The sequence below is a fragment of the Lingula anatina genome, chromosome 6 (genome assembly GCF_051362555.1).
Source record: "Lingula anatina isolate TDL-2025a chromosome 6, LinAna3.0, whole genome shotgun sequence".
Lineage (NCBI taxonomy): Eukaryota > Metazoa > Brachiopoda > Lingulata > Lingulida > Lingulidae > Lingula > Lingula anatina.
The window spans coordinates 10,617,705-10,632,500 of record NC_141772.1 but is presented as its reverse complement, the minus strand read 5'-3'; the positions used below and the strand labels follow the sequence as shown (position 1 = coordinate 10,632,500).

Genomic DNA, 14,796 nt, shown 5'->3' with positions numbered 1-14,796 from the left:
CCTTTGTAAAAAAAGTATCGTGTCGAATTCGCCATTTTGTTACGGAAATGGGAATGGTTTGAAGGGGGGGGGGGGGGGGCGCTGCGTCTGCCATCGCCTTGTGTACTTAATTATTGTTGTTATGGAGACTTTGCAGTAATAGAGATAAGAAAAGATATCCAAGATCTCCTCATGTTAAGTGGAAATATAGAGGAAATTTATTGAATTTTGTATGAAATATTAAGAGATTGACGGGACCAGTATAACGAAAAGGGCACCCATATGATTTTTACATCACTGCGAAATACTAGTTAATATGTACATTGTAAGTAGCTGTAGTTATTTCCTATATCCTACTCGTGTACAAGTGTACTTGATTTTCAGTATTTGTTTGTTAATTACACGGTAATCAGTCCTTGAGTAAGTGACTTGTATTTGTCTGTGATTCTGTTGTTGTAGAACAGTGCCAATGTGTTGATTTTTTTTTTTTTGTAACCAAAAGTTAAATAAACTGACCGATTTTCTATGATTTATGATATTGTTTAATAATTAGATATAGAACACGTATATGATGCTATTATTTCGAACTTTATTACTTTGACTAAAATCATATTTGTGGGCCCTGCTTTGAAGACGTTCGAAAGTTCAGGAGCTCATGCAAGTGAATTGATGTTCAGTGTAAGCGTGTCCGCCCTCCATTAGATTGATACAGGTTTGGGTTATCGTGACGTAAGCTGATCAAACTCCAGGACAAGAATTACCTATGCAAATCAATGGGGGCCGGAACCTGTATGATAGAAGACTCAGATGTCACCGGTTCTCTAAGAGAACTTCAGTTGAAAGTAGACCGGGTATCTACCATGGCCCAGTTGTGTATATGTCTGGTAGTCCACTGAAATGATCAGTAAATTTGGATCTTAAACATCAGTAATTTTAAAACCGGGCCAACGGCCTTAAATGACAGTATGTGGACTGCTGTACTTTGGAATGTTATTCTTTGGTCAGAGCAACTGTGATGTACGGGCTTAAAGACCATGTTTTGACTGGTAAAATATCGTGCCAATTCATAATAGCAATGCCAATATCTTCTTGGATCCACAGCCCCCCCCCCCAAAAAAAAATAAATAAATAAATAATAACAATAATACTAATGCCGATTATGAAGCCGACTGCAAGATCCTTAGGAGTCAGTTTACAGAATCCCCTCATGGGACTTGTGGCCAAATTCCATTCCAAAAGTAATGATAAATCTAAGCTAAATCTAGAGGACTTCGCAGTGGCTGCGACGGCTAACCAACGTTGATTTCGTGTACCCGAGAGTTAGTGATAAGCTATTTAACCTTAGAATGATGAACTCCTTCAAAAAATCCGACATTTTTTTCTGAAGAAGCAACGCTTCGTGCCCTCTTATCTTTGTATTTTGCACTAGGGACGTAGGTCAAACATATAGTTATGGGAAATGAGCACCGTTCAGAGTTAGAATCCTATGATATATTTGTTTTATAATTATACATTTTATAATGAACAACTAACTCTGAAGGCAGCATTCGTGATATGTCGTCAATTGTACGTTAGATGGCAACAAAAAAGTGCTTTTCCACGTATCTGAACAATTTCACACTCGTTTCGCATTCAGTCAGATGATGAAAAAGGTGGGGCTTATCGGTACGGTAATTATCCGCAGACATTATAGGATGATAATGAATTCTTTTGTGAGAAATGGCAATCAATTGAACGCTTTGTTCAGTATTAAGATATGATTAAGCGGGGTTTATCTCTGTATCTCATGAATGTGCTTTCTCTCGATCACGTCCTATAGTGAATTGTTTCAGAATTGTTTGCATTCGTGCGCATTGCTTGTGAAGGTTTGTGGGCATGTCGTCAAATCCTTGTACTGAATTTTATGTATACTGTGCCGCACGGGTTTCGCCTCTTGCTAGGCCTGTAGGCAGGGTTTTGTTGGATCCTAGCCTTCCATCAACTCAAAGGAAGATCCAGCTTACAGTCGACGTCCCCCAGCATCCATTTTGTACGTGTATCCATCATTTAGAGTGTTTATGGCTAATGATTGAAAGCAAAAAGCGATTTATTTTTGTCTGGTTGTCGCACCCTTTCAACCCAATTGTTTTAATTGTATTGATACATGATCACGGCCTAACACCTTCCATATTGCTTTTCTTTTCTTCTGGTCTTTTCTTTCTTTTTTGAGGAGTGACTAACCATTGAATAGACAAGGCAATGGACCTGTTTGTGATTTCTATGATGATATTTACACTAGGGTCCACAATCTGTCAAAAGTATTGTAAAGACGTATTCGTGCCATTAACGGTGAGATAAATTAGGAGCAATTTACTGGTAGTCTGATGAGCATTTCGATAGAACCACAGACGGCGTGTGTTGCGGTCATCCGCAGCATGTATGTGGGAGATGCCTTAAAATACACTGGCAGGAACGTTCAAGATAATTGATAAATGCCGCGAATACAAAACGAAGACCAAGGTGGCACTCTTTTTTTTTAATTCAGATTTGACATATGTGCCTTCCAATGTGAAGTGCCGATGGATGCGGCTAAGTAGTATGAGTAAAAAGTGAAAATGAAGTTCCAGCAATTAAACAAGGGGGAAGATACGTGTGGCCAAAGCCTAATTGTTTTCTGTGAGATTAAATAATTGTTACGTGACAGATAAATTGATGGATTATCATGTAACAGATATAATGTCATGGATGTAATGTGACAGTGCCATTGGGATAACAGGGTTGACCTATTTTTGAACAGTTAATGCAAAGTTTCCAGAATCTAGGAGTGAAAACTAGCTTATAGCTGCAGTGTTGTGTATGAATTGAAAGACCAGGGCTATGTGGATTTATGATAGAAGAAGATCATTTCTTCTGAAATGTAATACGCACAAAAAAAAAAAAAAAAAAAATGCTGAAAATTTTATCATTTGTCCTATTCATTCTTTCATTAAGGCAGAATAAGACAGAGTACCTGCAAATGTCATTGTAGCTTAATTTCATTACCCAATACAAACATCTTCATAATCATTAGCAACACTGAATTTGCCAGTTGGTGAAACACGCGACTAGCTTTTTCAGAGAGCTTGAGAGAAAGAGAGAGAAAAAACAATAGGCAATATCCGTAATTGATCATGGAATGAAGCCTAGCTGGTTTCCTAATCACAAAAGAGGGAATTCCAGTCACAATTAGTAGAAGGAAATTAGATTTTGTTTCTGTTACCGTTTTACTGGAAGGTTGGATGGTTCTGAGACCGTGATAGGCTTCGCGAAACCTCATGGTAAACAAAATGGATATCTGGAATTGCCGTCATTTATGGCTTCTCTGTCCATAAGAAGTTCAACGCCACAAAAACATTTGAGTCTGCGATCTACAGGTATACGACTAAAACGCTCGAAAGTATTAGTAAAAGGAAGTTATTCAAATAATTAGCAGCCATGTAATCATAGTTGAGATGTGAGCACAGGGTCACAATACAAACATTAGTCACATATATACAGATATCTGTTAATATCTAGTGATCTGTGGCCCTGGTAGAGGGTATAATTTAGTAGTTAACACTGAATAATGTTGAGTAACAACATTTACCTTATGCTTAGGCCTGAAAAGAAAAATGCATTAATATATACTTTTCTAATAAATAGTTCACATATTTTAATTTGTGGGATTGCAAAGAGGCAGTGACCAAAATATTGGTTAACCAAAGGGACGTTCCGAACAACTGTAGCCGAAAGATTTGTAGCCCCAAAAAGGTGCGACATTTTCTCTTCCATTACTGGCCATGGAATATTCATTCCTCCGTTGGAGACAAGGGCCGGTGTCGCCAAATAACTTGCGTTTGTAAGTTGTTTTCTATCACATACACTGGAAACATTACTGTTTTGACCAAAGATAAATCAGTAGAAATCGTCTTACATGATGCCATATAGCCTACTTTACAGCTAGGATTTGGGTCCTACTTAACAGAAAGTAAGAGCGTTCAATGGCATTTTATTTTTGAGGACTACTTGATATGGGACCAAATTTAAGTAGGCTAGCTAAATATTTTAGTCTTCCGACTTAAATTCTTTGAAGGATCCAACCCTAATCATCATCATCACTTCTGCTAGTATCGATACTCTGCTCTGCGCTTTTGCGTGCGTTCTTCAATATTATTGAGGTCACTTATAATACGGGCCCAGAAACACCATTAGGCGTGCACTAAGATAAATGGAGTCTTTAAATTGAATAAAGAAAGGTATACGTTAAATAAACGTTGCCAATGGATAGGATGGACCGGGGCTAGTCAGCTGAGCCAAGCACTTTTATATAAAAAAGACGACTGGTCAGCTCACCCTGTGTTCCTACTAGACCCGCCCCCTTTAAATGTTGTCATATACAAGGTGTTTGTTACAGTCACCAGAGTCAAATGCATGTACACTGTACCGGGGTATACTATTCTTTACAAAATCTCCATAGCGATACACAAAGATATGTCTTATGACAAGAACGCATTTTTTTATTCTTAAAGGTCAGTTGCTTTGGTTGTATTAAGAAGAAACTGAGTAAAGTTAAGGAATTGAACATATTAAATAACTTTTAGAAGCAACCCACTTACAGTGCATGCGCGGGTATGCACGTTCCATATCACACTTTGGTGTCATGTGGTTATAGACATACGTCACGTGCAGCGTTCCGTGCACCGTGTCACGAGGTGGTCAATTTTTCAAGCTAACCACTCACGTCAAAATACATGTTAGATTGCATAGTGCGTTAAGCCTACTAATGCATATGGAAATTATGAAAAGCAACAGCAACCCACCTACGGTTATCTATAGATCTAATGGCCACGTTTCCAGTTAAGTGAAGACGACGCTATTTGGTAAGCATTCCATCAGCAGTACGGTTGATTACTATTTCTAATCATAGGGAATGTAATACCACGTGACATCCGTTGTCATCTAGAGTCCCCTAAGATACGAGTGATACGGTATCCGTTGATTTGAATAATCCAAAGGTAAATCCAGTTCAAGATTTTGACCCACTTTCGTCAGAATAACCTTAACCTGTACGAAACATAAGGAGGGGCGGGGACTCTGTTTCACGGACGCTCATTTTCTTTACATCGGCAGTTACCTTGAAGTGACGAAGTGTTTATACGGCCTGCTGGAAATGCACGTCCTTATTTACCCTGTCACAACGCGATTGAAAATGCGACCATTGCTGTTCTGAGAGGTTATGAGACCAACCATAAAAGTCAATTATAGCGGAAATAAACAAAACAGTTTATGAAAGCGTGACAAGAAAGTGCACTTTGCTTGTGGTATAATTCATTAACGTATTAGCTGTGTATCAGGTTCTCAGCTATTCCTAGAAGGTCGAGAGGCCACAGGAGTGTCGTGCGTTTTTTGACGACTCTCACGTAGCTACTAAGCCTATATTTAGGTAGTACGGTATGTGTCTGTTCGTTAAACATCTTGCTTAAGAAAAAGACGCGATGGCATCAACGTAGAGGCCATATAACACGTCACAGTCACCACCATCATGCGTGTGAATGTTTTTTAGCTAGCATCTGCCACAACACGCTTGCGGCCGCATTTGTAGTTTGTAGCGCCACTGTCAACAAGTGAGATAGACGATGGCGCACCTGGGTCTAAACTCAACGTCTTTGAATCTGGGAGACTCTCAACCATCGTTGACCAACTTCACACCGCCTTTAATCGAGACTCACCCCGTCTCTGGAGCATTGTACGTCGGCTATGTGGCAATTCTGGTGGTCGTGGGAGTCGTAAGCAACAGCGTTATCATTGGCGTCCTTGCTTATGATATCAGGAAGAAGTGCAACAAAATCGGCAGCGAGTTTCTGATGAATTTGGCGATTTCGGACCTCTGCGTTTCTGGACTGATGAATCCGTTCATGATCGTAGGTGAGTTCTGGTACCAAAGTTGAAAATATGTTCTTTATTAAAGTGTGTTTACTAAAAATGGCCGTAGTTACATGTTTGAAAGAAGAGACGTTTTCTTATAACCGTAATTATCACAAAAGGGCGATTTCTTACAATGAGCACCACCAGAATTTTAAACGCTGTGCTTCAGTCGCCTATATAAGCACCTGAGCATTTCCTTCTTAGAAACCATACCCTGATTAAAAAAGTTGTTAAAAAGTGCCAGTGAGCCATTTGTTTATTGCTGTATTAGACCAACACAATATCTTGTGCAACTGGTGTAGTGTATAATATAATATAATATAATATAATATAATATAATATAATATAATATAATATAATATAATATAATTTTAAAAAATAAAATTAGACAATATAAAATAGAAATATCATAAAATCGACATATGGGAAACATAGAAATCTATGTGTTTTCAATGGTATCTATTGAAAAGTCTGTTTGCAAGAAACGCAGTGGGAATCATTTTACTTTATTTAAGATGCACCATCAAAATCGATGCATACACACCTTTTCACACCTGTTTCAATGAGTAGATCTAGAATTGAATAGATTCTGATGACTGTGGTACATGTACTATTGCTCTCCGTATGAGAGAGAGAGAGCAAGGTGCCGTTATTTTCACGATATGCCCTAAATCATGATTGAGTCATTGTTAGGTAAAGGACGGGTAGAGTTTTCCTCCCATAGTAGCTTGGTTTGTTGCCATCTCTGATAGACGCGTGGACTACCCTCATTTGTGGCTTAAAACGGAAGCAAAATTGCTTAGGGCATATTAACAAGCCACTCTGGGAAATGAATTAGACGCCAAGAGATGCTGAACACGTTATTAATTATCGATACATCTTGACAGCGTGCTGACTGCTGTCTTAGAACTTGAACAACACTTTAAAAAGATTTATGTCCTTGATAGAGAAAGTCATTTCATTTTCTTAACATTAAATACAGCAATGTGTTCACTGATAACAGTACAGTCACATTTGTGAAAATCAATTACTTTTAGTATAAACCTCGCTATTTAATGGTATGGCTTCTAAGAAATATTCTAAATCCTTAATGCATGTAACCCTCCATCTACAGGTTATTCCTCTTGGGTATACATTATAACCTATTCCAATGCCGAACGCTTTGTTACACTTCCAACCCAATCTTGAAACTCATTCGTTTCCAAGTGCCCCCTTTCCGTAGTCGGCTTTAATTAAAGTGATAATACCAGCTAACGGGTATGCATTAACTGACATGAGCATCAGTCACTTGAAAGTAATGACTTAATTTAACATCACTGGAATATCGGGATAAGGCACCTAGTCCGTAAAATTCCTCGAAAATACATGTTGAGTTTTAAACTGAATATTTATACACTGTATATATAGAGCTTCTAAAGTTGTAACGTCAAAGACAGATAGAGCGGTGTTCATCACGTCGAGAAAAATAAAAGTGACATTATCAAAACACGAAGCTTTCAATAAATGACACTGAAGACGAGCCTCGTGCACGAACCTTTGGCATTCATTCCAATATTAAGGCTCTGGCACACCTAACGTAAAGGGTAACGTATGAATAGTGTATGTCGATTATACGTTGATTATACGCACACAGTGTAAGAAATCACCCTGTTTCCAGCGTAATAGAATGGAGATAAAAGCAGCATACGGAATTGTTTTTGAACACCCTCAAAAATATATTTGCCTTCGGGTATTCGTACACCAAAGTTTGTCTGCGTACTCGAAGCGCGTACAACGTAAGGACTGCGCAATTTATTTCGTGCGTTAGTGCTGTATATACGTTAGGTGTAACAGTGCCTTTACCAGTGCAATGTATTTGCCTTATGCGCTTTGAATCTACGTTCTGCACACAACCTTTTAATTTTTCAACTAAATAACGAACTTTGTTATCTCATGGTAAAAAGCAGTGGTATAGTTTTACATTATGTATAATGCCATCCCGCTACTGCGGTCTACGGAGCATTTCTACGTGAATGTCAACCAACTGCGCAGTGCCGTCATTCAAAAGGCAAACAAATCACAGTGCAATGTAAGGTGTCATTAGCCAACATGATTAATTCCCGTTATCATCATTTTTAGAGAACCCAATAGGTTTGAGATAGTTTAAAGTTTGCAATTGTAAAAAAACTTCTTAACATTGAACATCAATAATTACAAAAGAATACAGAAAGATGAATTAAGAAAGGTACAAATGTAGTTATAAGTTGTTTCCTGCCGCTGCAAAAAACGTGTATTAGCGAACTAGTAGATGATGAATTTTGCATTAGGAAAAATGACCATCAAAATGGGGTGCATGCATATGAAAATGTAACGCCGAATCCCGACCCAAAACACCGTATCAGCAAAGTTAGTGAGCTATTGATTTTTTTGATCAAGATGATTAGAACATATCATATCGTTGTTGACACATATTGTAAATGATACAGTACCTATATATATATATATATATATATATATATATATATATATATATATATTGCAAATGACTGAGTGTCTCTTTGTGAGTGAGTGAGTGAGAGTGAGTGAGAGTGATTTTTATTTATTTATCAATTTTGTATTTTTTGTTGAGATATGTACTTTTTTCAGATATGCAATAAAAAAAAAGATGATTAGAAAATGTATGTTCCATATACAATCCGGGTCAGCACACACTCTCCTAATGGTCAACTGTCGAGATACAAAAAAAAAAAAAAATAAATAAAATAATAATAATAATAACAAAATCCAGGAGGGTGGGATTTCTACACCGGTAGCTTGTGCCTGCCGTCCTATAGGGGTCTCTGTATTTTGTAACACAATTAAAAAAAACTCATTCAGTTTTGTGTAAAACTACAGAGCCCCTATCAGAGGGTAGCTTGAGCGAAGTAGAGGCAGAAAATAAAGCCAGCAATGTCCAAAGGTTTTTGCCATTTTGATTTTTGCTCATATTTGTAAAATCAAGGAGGCTCTAATGGATATTTTTTTGTTCAGTTGGTTTTTTGTCAAAGAAGGATAGACATGTAGTCTTTTTCCCCATGGGATTATTGCATAGGCATAATGGGCCCTCAGAGACTAATTGGGATTTTAATTGTCGCATTACGAAAATAAAGAAATGAGCCCGCTGCAATTTTGTGAAGTAATGACTGTCGAAGTCTATTGGTTCGTCACTTCTTACTCTCCACTTCTATTCAGGGGTTTGGCAAACTAAAAGGTTTGCATTGATTCTTTTGCTAATTTTCATTGAGACTCCATTTCCTGCGTTTTTATGTGTTTCCTGTCCGCATGGTTATAATTGAGTCATTGAATACGTTAGCGATGCGATTATTAATGAAATGGTTTCGTTTCCTATATATGCTTTTGTATGTTAATGATATCAGATGTTCTTTGGACAGTCTATTAAAAGCGGAAGATTGTTGTAAAACTCCTTTATTTCAAAATTTAAGAACACGTATTCACTTCATTCCCGTTTGAAAGTGTCTGTCATTGCGTGAATGTTTTGACTATGCATACAACATGTCATAATTAATTCTCTCCTGAACTTCTATAAGCGCCTAAATTTCATGACCGTATGGGTATTTATAATTATCAATGCTGATAGTTAGCAGACATCATAGAAATAATTATATATTAATTTTTCGTCTACCAGTCACAACACATAGAAGAATGGGTTCATTGTAAAGATGGAAAGTAGATCATATTTGCGCCATGACTATATTTTAAACATGGATCAGGTTGCACGTAAGTAGGTTGATATAATGATCTTTACCATGTTGAGGCAGTTTTCTTAACATAATCTTAGAGAGGATTAAATACCCGACTATGTTTACAACTACACACATAAAAGCCGATAAAATCGCCGATAATGGTGCTTGATAATGGTAAAGTTTTACATATACATGCTGTAACTTGCTGTTAATCAGCAAAAGAAAAGACGCCCGTTAGAGAAATAGGTATATAACATACCTCATGCAAAAGTTCACTTTTGCTGTATTTTAAGTGTCTTAAGTATATGCATGAAGTGCATCTTGAAAATAAAAAGCCTTACATTATTGTCAAAGCGCCAATTACCGCGCAATAATGACGCACCACTTGATAAAATGGCATAGGCCCCTACTTCACGTACGTTGATACACTACATCACCGTGATATTTCATCAGACATGAAACAGGTACTGATCAAATGATCCATAAAAACGACCTTTGTTTGTCGATTGAAGGAAAAAGGGAGCGTCAAACGTCAGTTCCAAATGATAATCATTCAAGACCAATGCAGAAAAAACATGAGGTGTAATGATCAAAATGCCAACAATTATCTATTTGCCCATTTTACATGTACCTAGCTATGGCAACACAGGAATAAACTATATATCATTCAATTCAAAACAACCAACGATTGCAGGAGAGGAGATGAAACGCACTTGCTCTGTTACATACGCAAAAGAGCCTCTGATCCTCCTCAGCCCCCCTTCACGAACCCCCCCCTCCAGCCCCCCCCCCCATACACACCCTCGCAGTTTTTTCAATCAAAGCGGCCATAAACGCAGAAAGCAAGAGGGTGGGGATTCATGCTTAGCCCACTTACAATTTCTTTCCTACATGCAACATAATATAACATTTTCAAAATAAAACCAAAAAGACAGTTTAAATTGTTTCAGTTGGATGAAACGATCACATTTGAGTTATTTTGAATGAATGACTTATAATTACTATAATGTGCAGAAAAAATTGTCATCTTAAGCCAGAGACATATCCCCGAATATCGAGTGAAAACCCATACTCTACCCTGGTAGAGTGTAGTCAGATTCCTATCTTGTAACTAGTTGCACAGCATTGAGACATGCCAATGGGAATGGTTTCAGAACCGCAGTTTTCTTATTTTCACAGACGGACTTTACGTATGTGTTTCGTATTGTCTTTCAGCTGCCACGCATGGAGAGGAGTTCTTCACGGTCCACAGATGGTTGTGTACAACTGTTGCCGCAGCGTGCTTGCCTTTGTGCTTTGCGTCCTTTTTCACCATAGCCTGCATCGCCGTGAACAGGTACATGTAGTGCCATATATCTTCTATCATCGTTTGTAGTCTTATATGAAACAGTAATGTGCTCCAGTTACGTTTTACAAAATCAGACATAAATATTTTCACCGTTACACTTAAGATAGCCCTGCAGCTGTATTAATTTTTTTATTTTCTATTCATATTTCTTATTCTCAGTTGCATTCTGATTAATACTGCAGTTGGGTATTCGCAAGCACAATGGCGCTGTGGCTGATTGTGTTTGCACATATTGTAAACGATGGGTTTTAAAGTAATTTCGCCACTCGTATACGTCCCTTGAATACAGTTCTACAACCAGCGCACTTTCCTTATCAAAAACCAGAACCCCATCAGGGGGTTCGGGGGTTCGAACGAACCGCACTTTTTTGTCAAGAAATGGGTTAACATTTGAACTAGGTACATAGTATGATAATAGAAGATCCACTTTAACAGACAAAAGACCCCTCCCCTCTTTGAAAGCACCTTAATCTTGAATATATTGGTGGTTCTATGTCACCCGCATTCGGCAGAAACTGTTTTTTATCCTGAAATGGATAGGTTTTTTAGTCTGCAAACTCTCCACACATATAAAAGGCAAAGAATATGTCACAAGAATTAACCGAGCTTCAATTCAAATTCAGCCGTACGTTGTGGGTATTGGTGACGGAGGGTGGAGGGTGGGGGTGGGGGTATCTACCCAGTACATCACTGTGTACTCTACAGACCCAGGTGGGGGCGGCGGGGGTGGGGGAGGGGGAGGGAGGGATTACTTCCAGGCCATGGTAATATAATCGCCGAAATATCTGCTTTGAAAAATAACAAAATACGTGTAGTTGTGGAGAAAAATCCAATTTTGGATGCTATTTCACCCTGAGTTTACGAGTCAAACAAACACGCCGTTCAATGACCATCATTTCGAAACTTTGTATTGTTCTACTGATCTCAATTAAACGAAGAGAGGAGACACCACTGTTAGCATGAATTATACAATGAACTGTCATGTTTTTTTTTCTCTTTCAGATATATCTATACGTGTAAGAATCATTTTTACAGAACCGTGTATACAAGTTGGTCTACAAAAGCAATCATGTTAGGAATATGGCTAATGGCGGCCATTTGCGGGATGCCTAATTTCTTTTGGGGCGGATACACTTTCGACAAGAAAAAATGCGTTTGCACCTGGGACCGAACTGCAAATTTAGCTTACAACATCTTGGTAGTAAACGCTCTTCTTGGCCTCACCTTGGTCGTCATAGGCGTATGTTATTACAAAATATTTTCAAAGATAAGGACAGCCAAGCGAAATGTCGCACAACACGCTCGCACGCACGCGAGCACGGATATTCACGGGACCAGTAACTTTTTAAAAAGCATTAAGTTAGTGCGGTCACTGATCGTCGTCTACTTAGTGTTTGCCGTTTGTTGGATTCCTTATGGCGTCGTCGTCACGCTGGATTTTGAAGACCAGATGCCATTTCACCTGCACATGACAGTCAACGTCCTGGCACACACTCACGCCAGCGTGAACTGCGCCATCTTCTTCATAACGAACAGACCGTTCAGAAATCGGTGTCAAGTTTTGTTCCAGAAACTGGGGGCGCAGTTTAAGAAGGTTGACGATGAAGATGAACACCAACAGCCACTCCAGTTAGAAAGTTTATTCAGTGCATAAACGTTAACTCAAAGGTTCGATATTGACTTGCGCAATGAGCAGTTTCGCACCTACCTCAATACTCTCTTCATTGGATTGCGCCACTTGAAGGATATATCGTTGCCGTTTCATAACTTAATTTTCTTTGAAATTCAAAGAGACAATCAATTCAATATGTAGCTACTTAACGTAAATACATTCTTCAAAGGGCTTATCTGTAATTTTGAATAATTTGTTTCTCTAATATTTGGCCAACATATTTGCAATTTCTGTTACTTTTTTCATGATGTGACGTTTTCAAATATTGATATGGATTTTAAAGAGATGTTTTTCATTAAGACATAAAACCACTGTCGTCCAGCACGTGAGCTCCTTTTTCGCAATATGCTTTCAATGCGTTAAATAAAGCAGACGCTGAAGCTTACCAAAGGCACACTTATGTACCCGTATTCGACAGACCATGGAATGTCACTATTCTCCTATCCCCAAATTGCGATATTTTACACGGTAAATATTTCTTTAAAAATCTGGTATCAAATATAATTACAGCCATACGCTCGTGCGGTATGCAGGGACACGTGTCAGCCTCCACGCCCTGATCTGACCTGGCCCCTCTTATATGGATAATTTAATCAATTTCAGTGTCTAAGAGACGGCAGTTTGCATTTGAAAACACTAACACCAACGTCCTCTTTTCTGTTTTCTCTTATTCTTATTTGTGTGTGTGAAAACAGTACATTTCCTCTTTTATAGGAACATAGGAAAGCATGGAATAGGTGCGGAAAAGTGCGTTTGAAAACCAATTAGTTAAAATACAGAAAAGATCAATAGGTCCTACTCCTTTCATGATTGTAAATGCACGATTGCTGTAAAGAAACATTGGTCCACAGATATTTTCCGGTGGAAAGATCTTACGTATCGTGACGTGTTATTATTGATGTACTTGTGCAACTTTTAAGGGCCTCCACTTGTACATGTGGCTGTTAACGACCAATGTGTGACATACCCCTTTAAAAACCTGAAGAAAATTAATAAATTGTACATCTATCATTGTCCAAAATAACGGCAAGTTTGTATACTTGTTTGGATAACCAAAATGCTTTCAGGGCTTCTTCCAAACTTCTACATGTACAAGTTTCTAAAAAACCGATTGTTTGAGTTCTGGTTCCGTTTCCAAGTGCGTCGTGTGTGGCACGATCAAACTTTGATCGACGAGAATTTGTAAAAATAAATGAAGATTAATTGATTCTGATACACATACATCTTGACATGGACCACAAGTGAGTCGGCCCCGATTAAGATTACACAGAGCCGGACACGCTGTATTAGTTTTGCCGTGGGGGTCGAAAATAATATCGTGGGAGCCGGTCGGACCATTCCGATTTTTTCCATCGCTTTTATTCTCTCAGATCAGGACATCTGTCCATTTTCTTGAAAGGGAGCTTGAAGACTAGTGGAGCCTGGAGGAGAAAAGGTGCTGATATTGAGTTATTCTGACGGTCTTCTCATTCACTGAAGCAGTTGGGCTGATCGTTTCATGCCTCTTGTGAGATGTTCTCATAAAAGGGAGGGAAACACATCGCAAAGACCAGGCAACCACATGAAGCCTTGCACTTGAATTGACTGCAACTGCTCTTAAACGATATTCTCTTTTCCTTAAAACATGGCAAACCATACGAATGCCTCAATGCACAGAAACAATGCGGTGCATCCAAACAATAGAGACCGAGCACAAGATGTGGAGCTGAGTAGTCTGGATTCCTATTGCGTTGATGTCGTTCCCGTCGAGCCACTGGGCGTGGTGAATTATTTCCCCGTGGATGTATACAGCGCAGTAGGTGACATGCACATAACATCCACTGGCGGCCTCTCCGACAAAAAAGCCACGCCAGAAGACACCTGGTTTGATATTCTGACCAAAGACAATGTTTCGGAACTGGAGAATCTGTTTGTCAGCCAGCCCGTGGATGTGAGAAAATATCTCATGAACACGAGGTTTGTCTTTGAAGACGACGGCGGTTACGTTCCCAGAAATCATGGCAAGCGAAAAACCCACCATCATTTTGAAAACCACACATTCTGCCTCCCACTGACAATTGCTGCTCTTTATAGATCTGAGAAATGCTTCACAGCGCTATTAAAACATGGGGTCAATATTCTCGCCACGGACGATAAAGGGACTAACATTATTC

General features: G+C 38.7%; 2 protein-coding genes across 2 annotated transcripts in view; both read left to right on the top strand.

The window, feature by feature from the left end:
• The window catches only part of LOC106179927 (sorting nexin-5), a 16,606-nt gene extending 16,098 nt beyond the window's left edge, over positions 1–508 (top strand). Inside the window, exon 14 of the mRNA XM_013563738.2 lies at positions 1–508. This exon is cut by the window's left edge and continues 1,137 nt beyond it. The gene's annotated coding sequence lies outside the window, so the exon portion shown is untranslated.
• Positions 509–5,364: 4,856 nt separating this feature from the next.
• LOC106179920 (melatonin-related receptor-like) lies at positions 5,365–12,816 on the top strand. The gene is made up of 3 exons (XM_013563727.2): positions 5,365–5,901; positions 10,839–10,959; positions 11,974–12,816. The coding sequence occupies exons 1-3, from the start codon at positions 5,613–5,615 to the stop codon at positions 12,623–12,625; spliced, it is 1,062 nt and encodes a 353-aa protein (XP_013419181.2). The 5' UTR covers positions 5,365–5,612; the 3' UTR covers positions 12,626–12,816.
• Positions 12,817–14,796: the final 1,980 nt, after the last annotated feature.

Bases quoted from the DNA above. Each gene is read 5' to 3' on its own strand.
- LOC106179920 (XM_013563727.2), top strand. From the start codon at position 5,613: ATGGCGCACCTGGGTCTAAACTCAACGTCTTTGAATCTGGGAGACTCT. The intron at 5,902-10,838 runs GTGAGTTCTGGT...ATTGTCTTTCAG, and splicing joins GAATCCGTTCATGATCGTAG to CTGCCACGCATGGAGAGGAG. The intron at 10,960-11,973 runs GTACATGTAGTG...TTTCTCTTTCAG, and splicing joins GCCTGCATCGCCGTGAACAG to ATATATCTATACGTGTAAGA.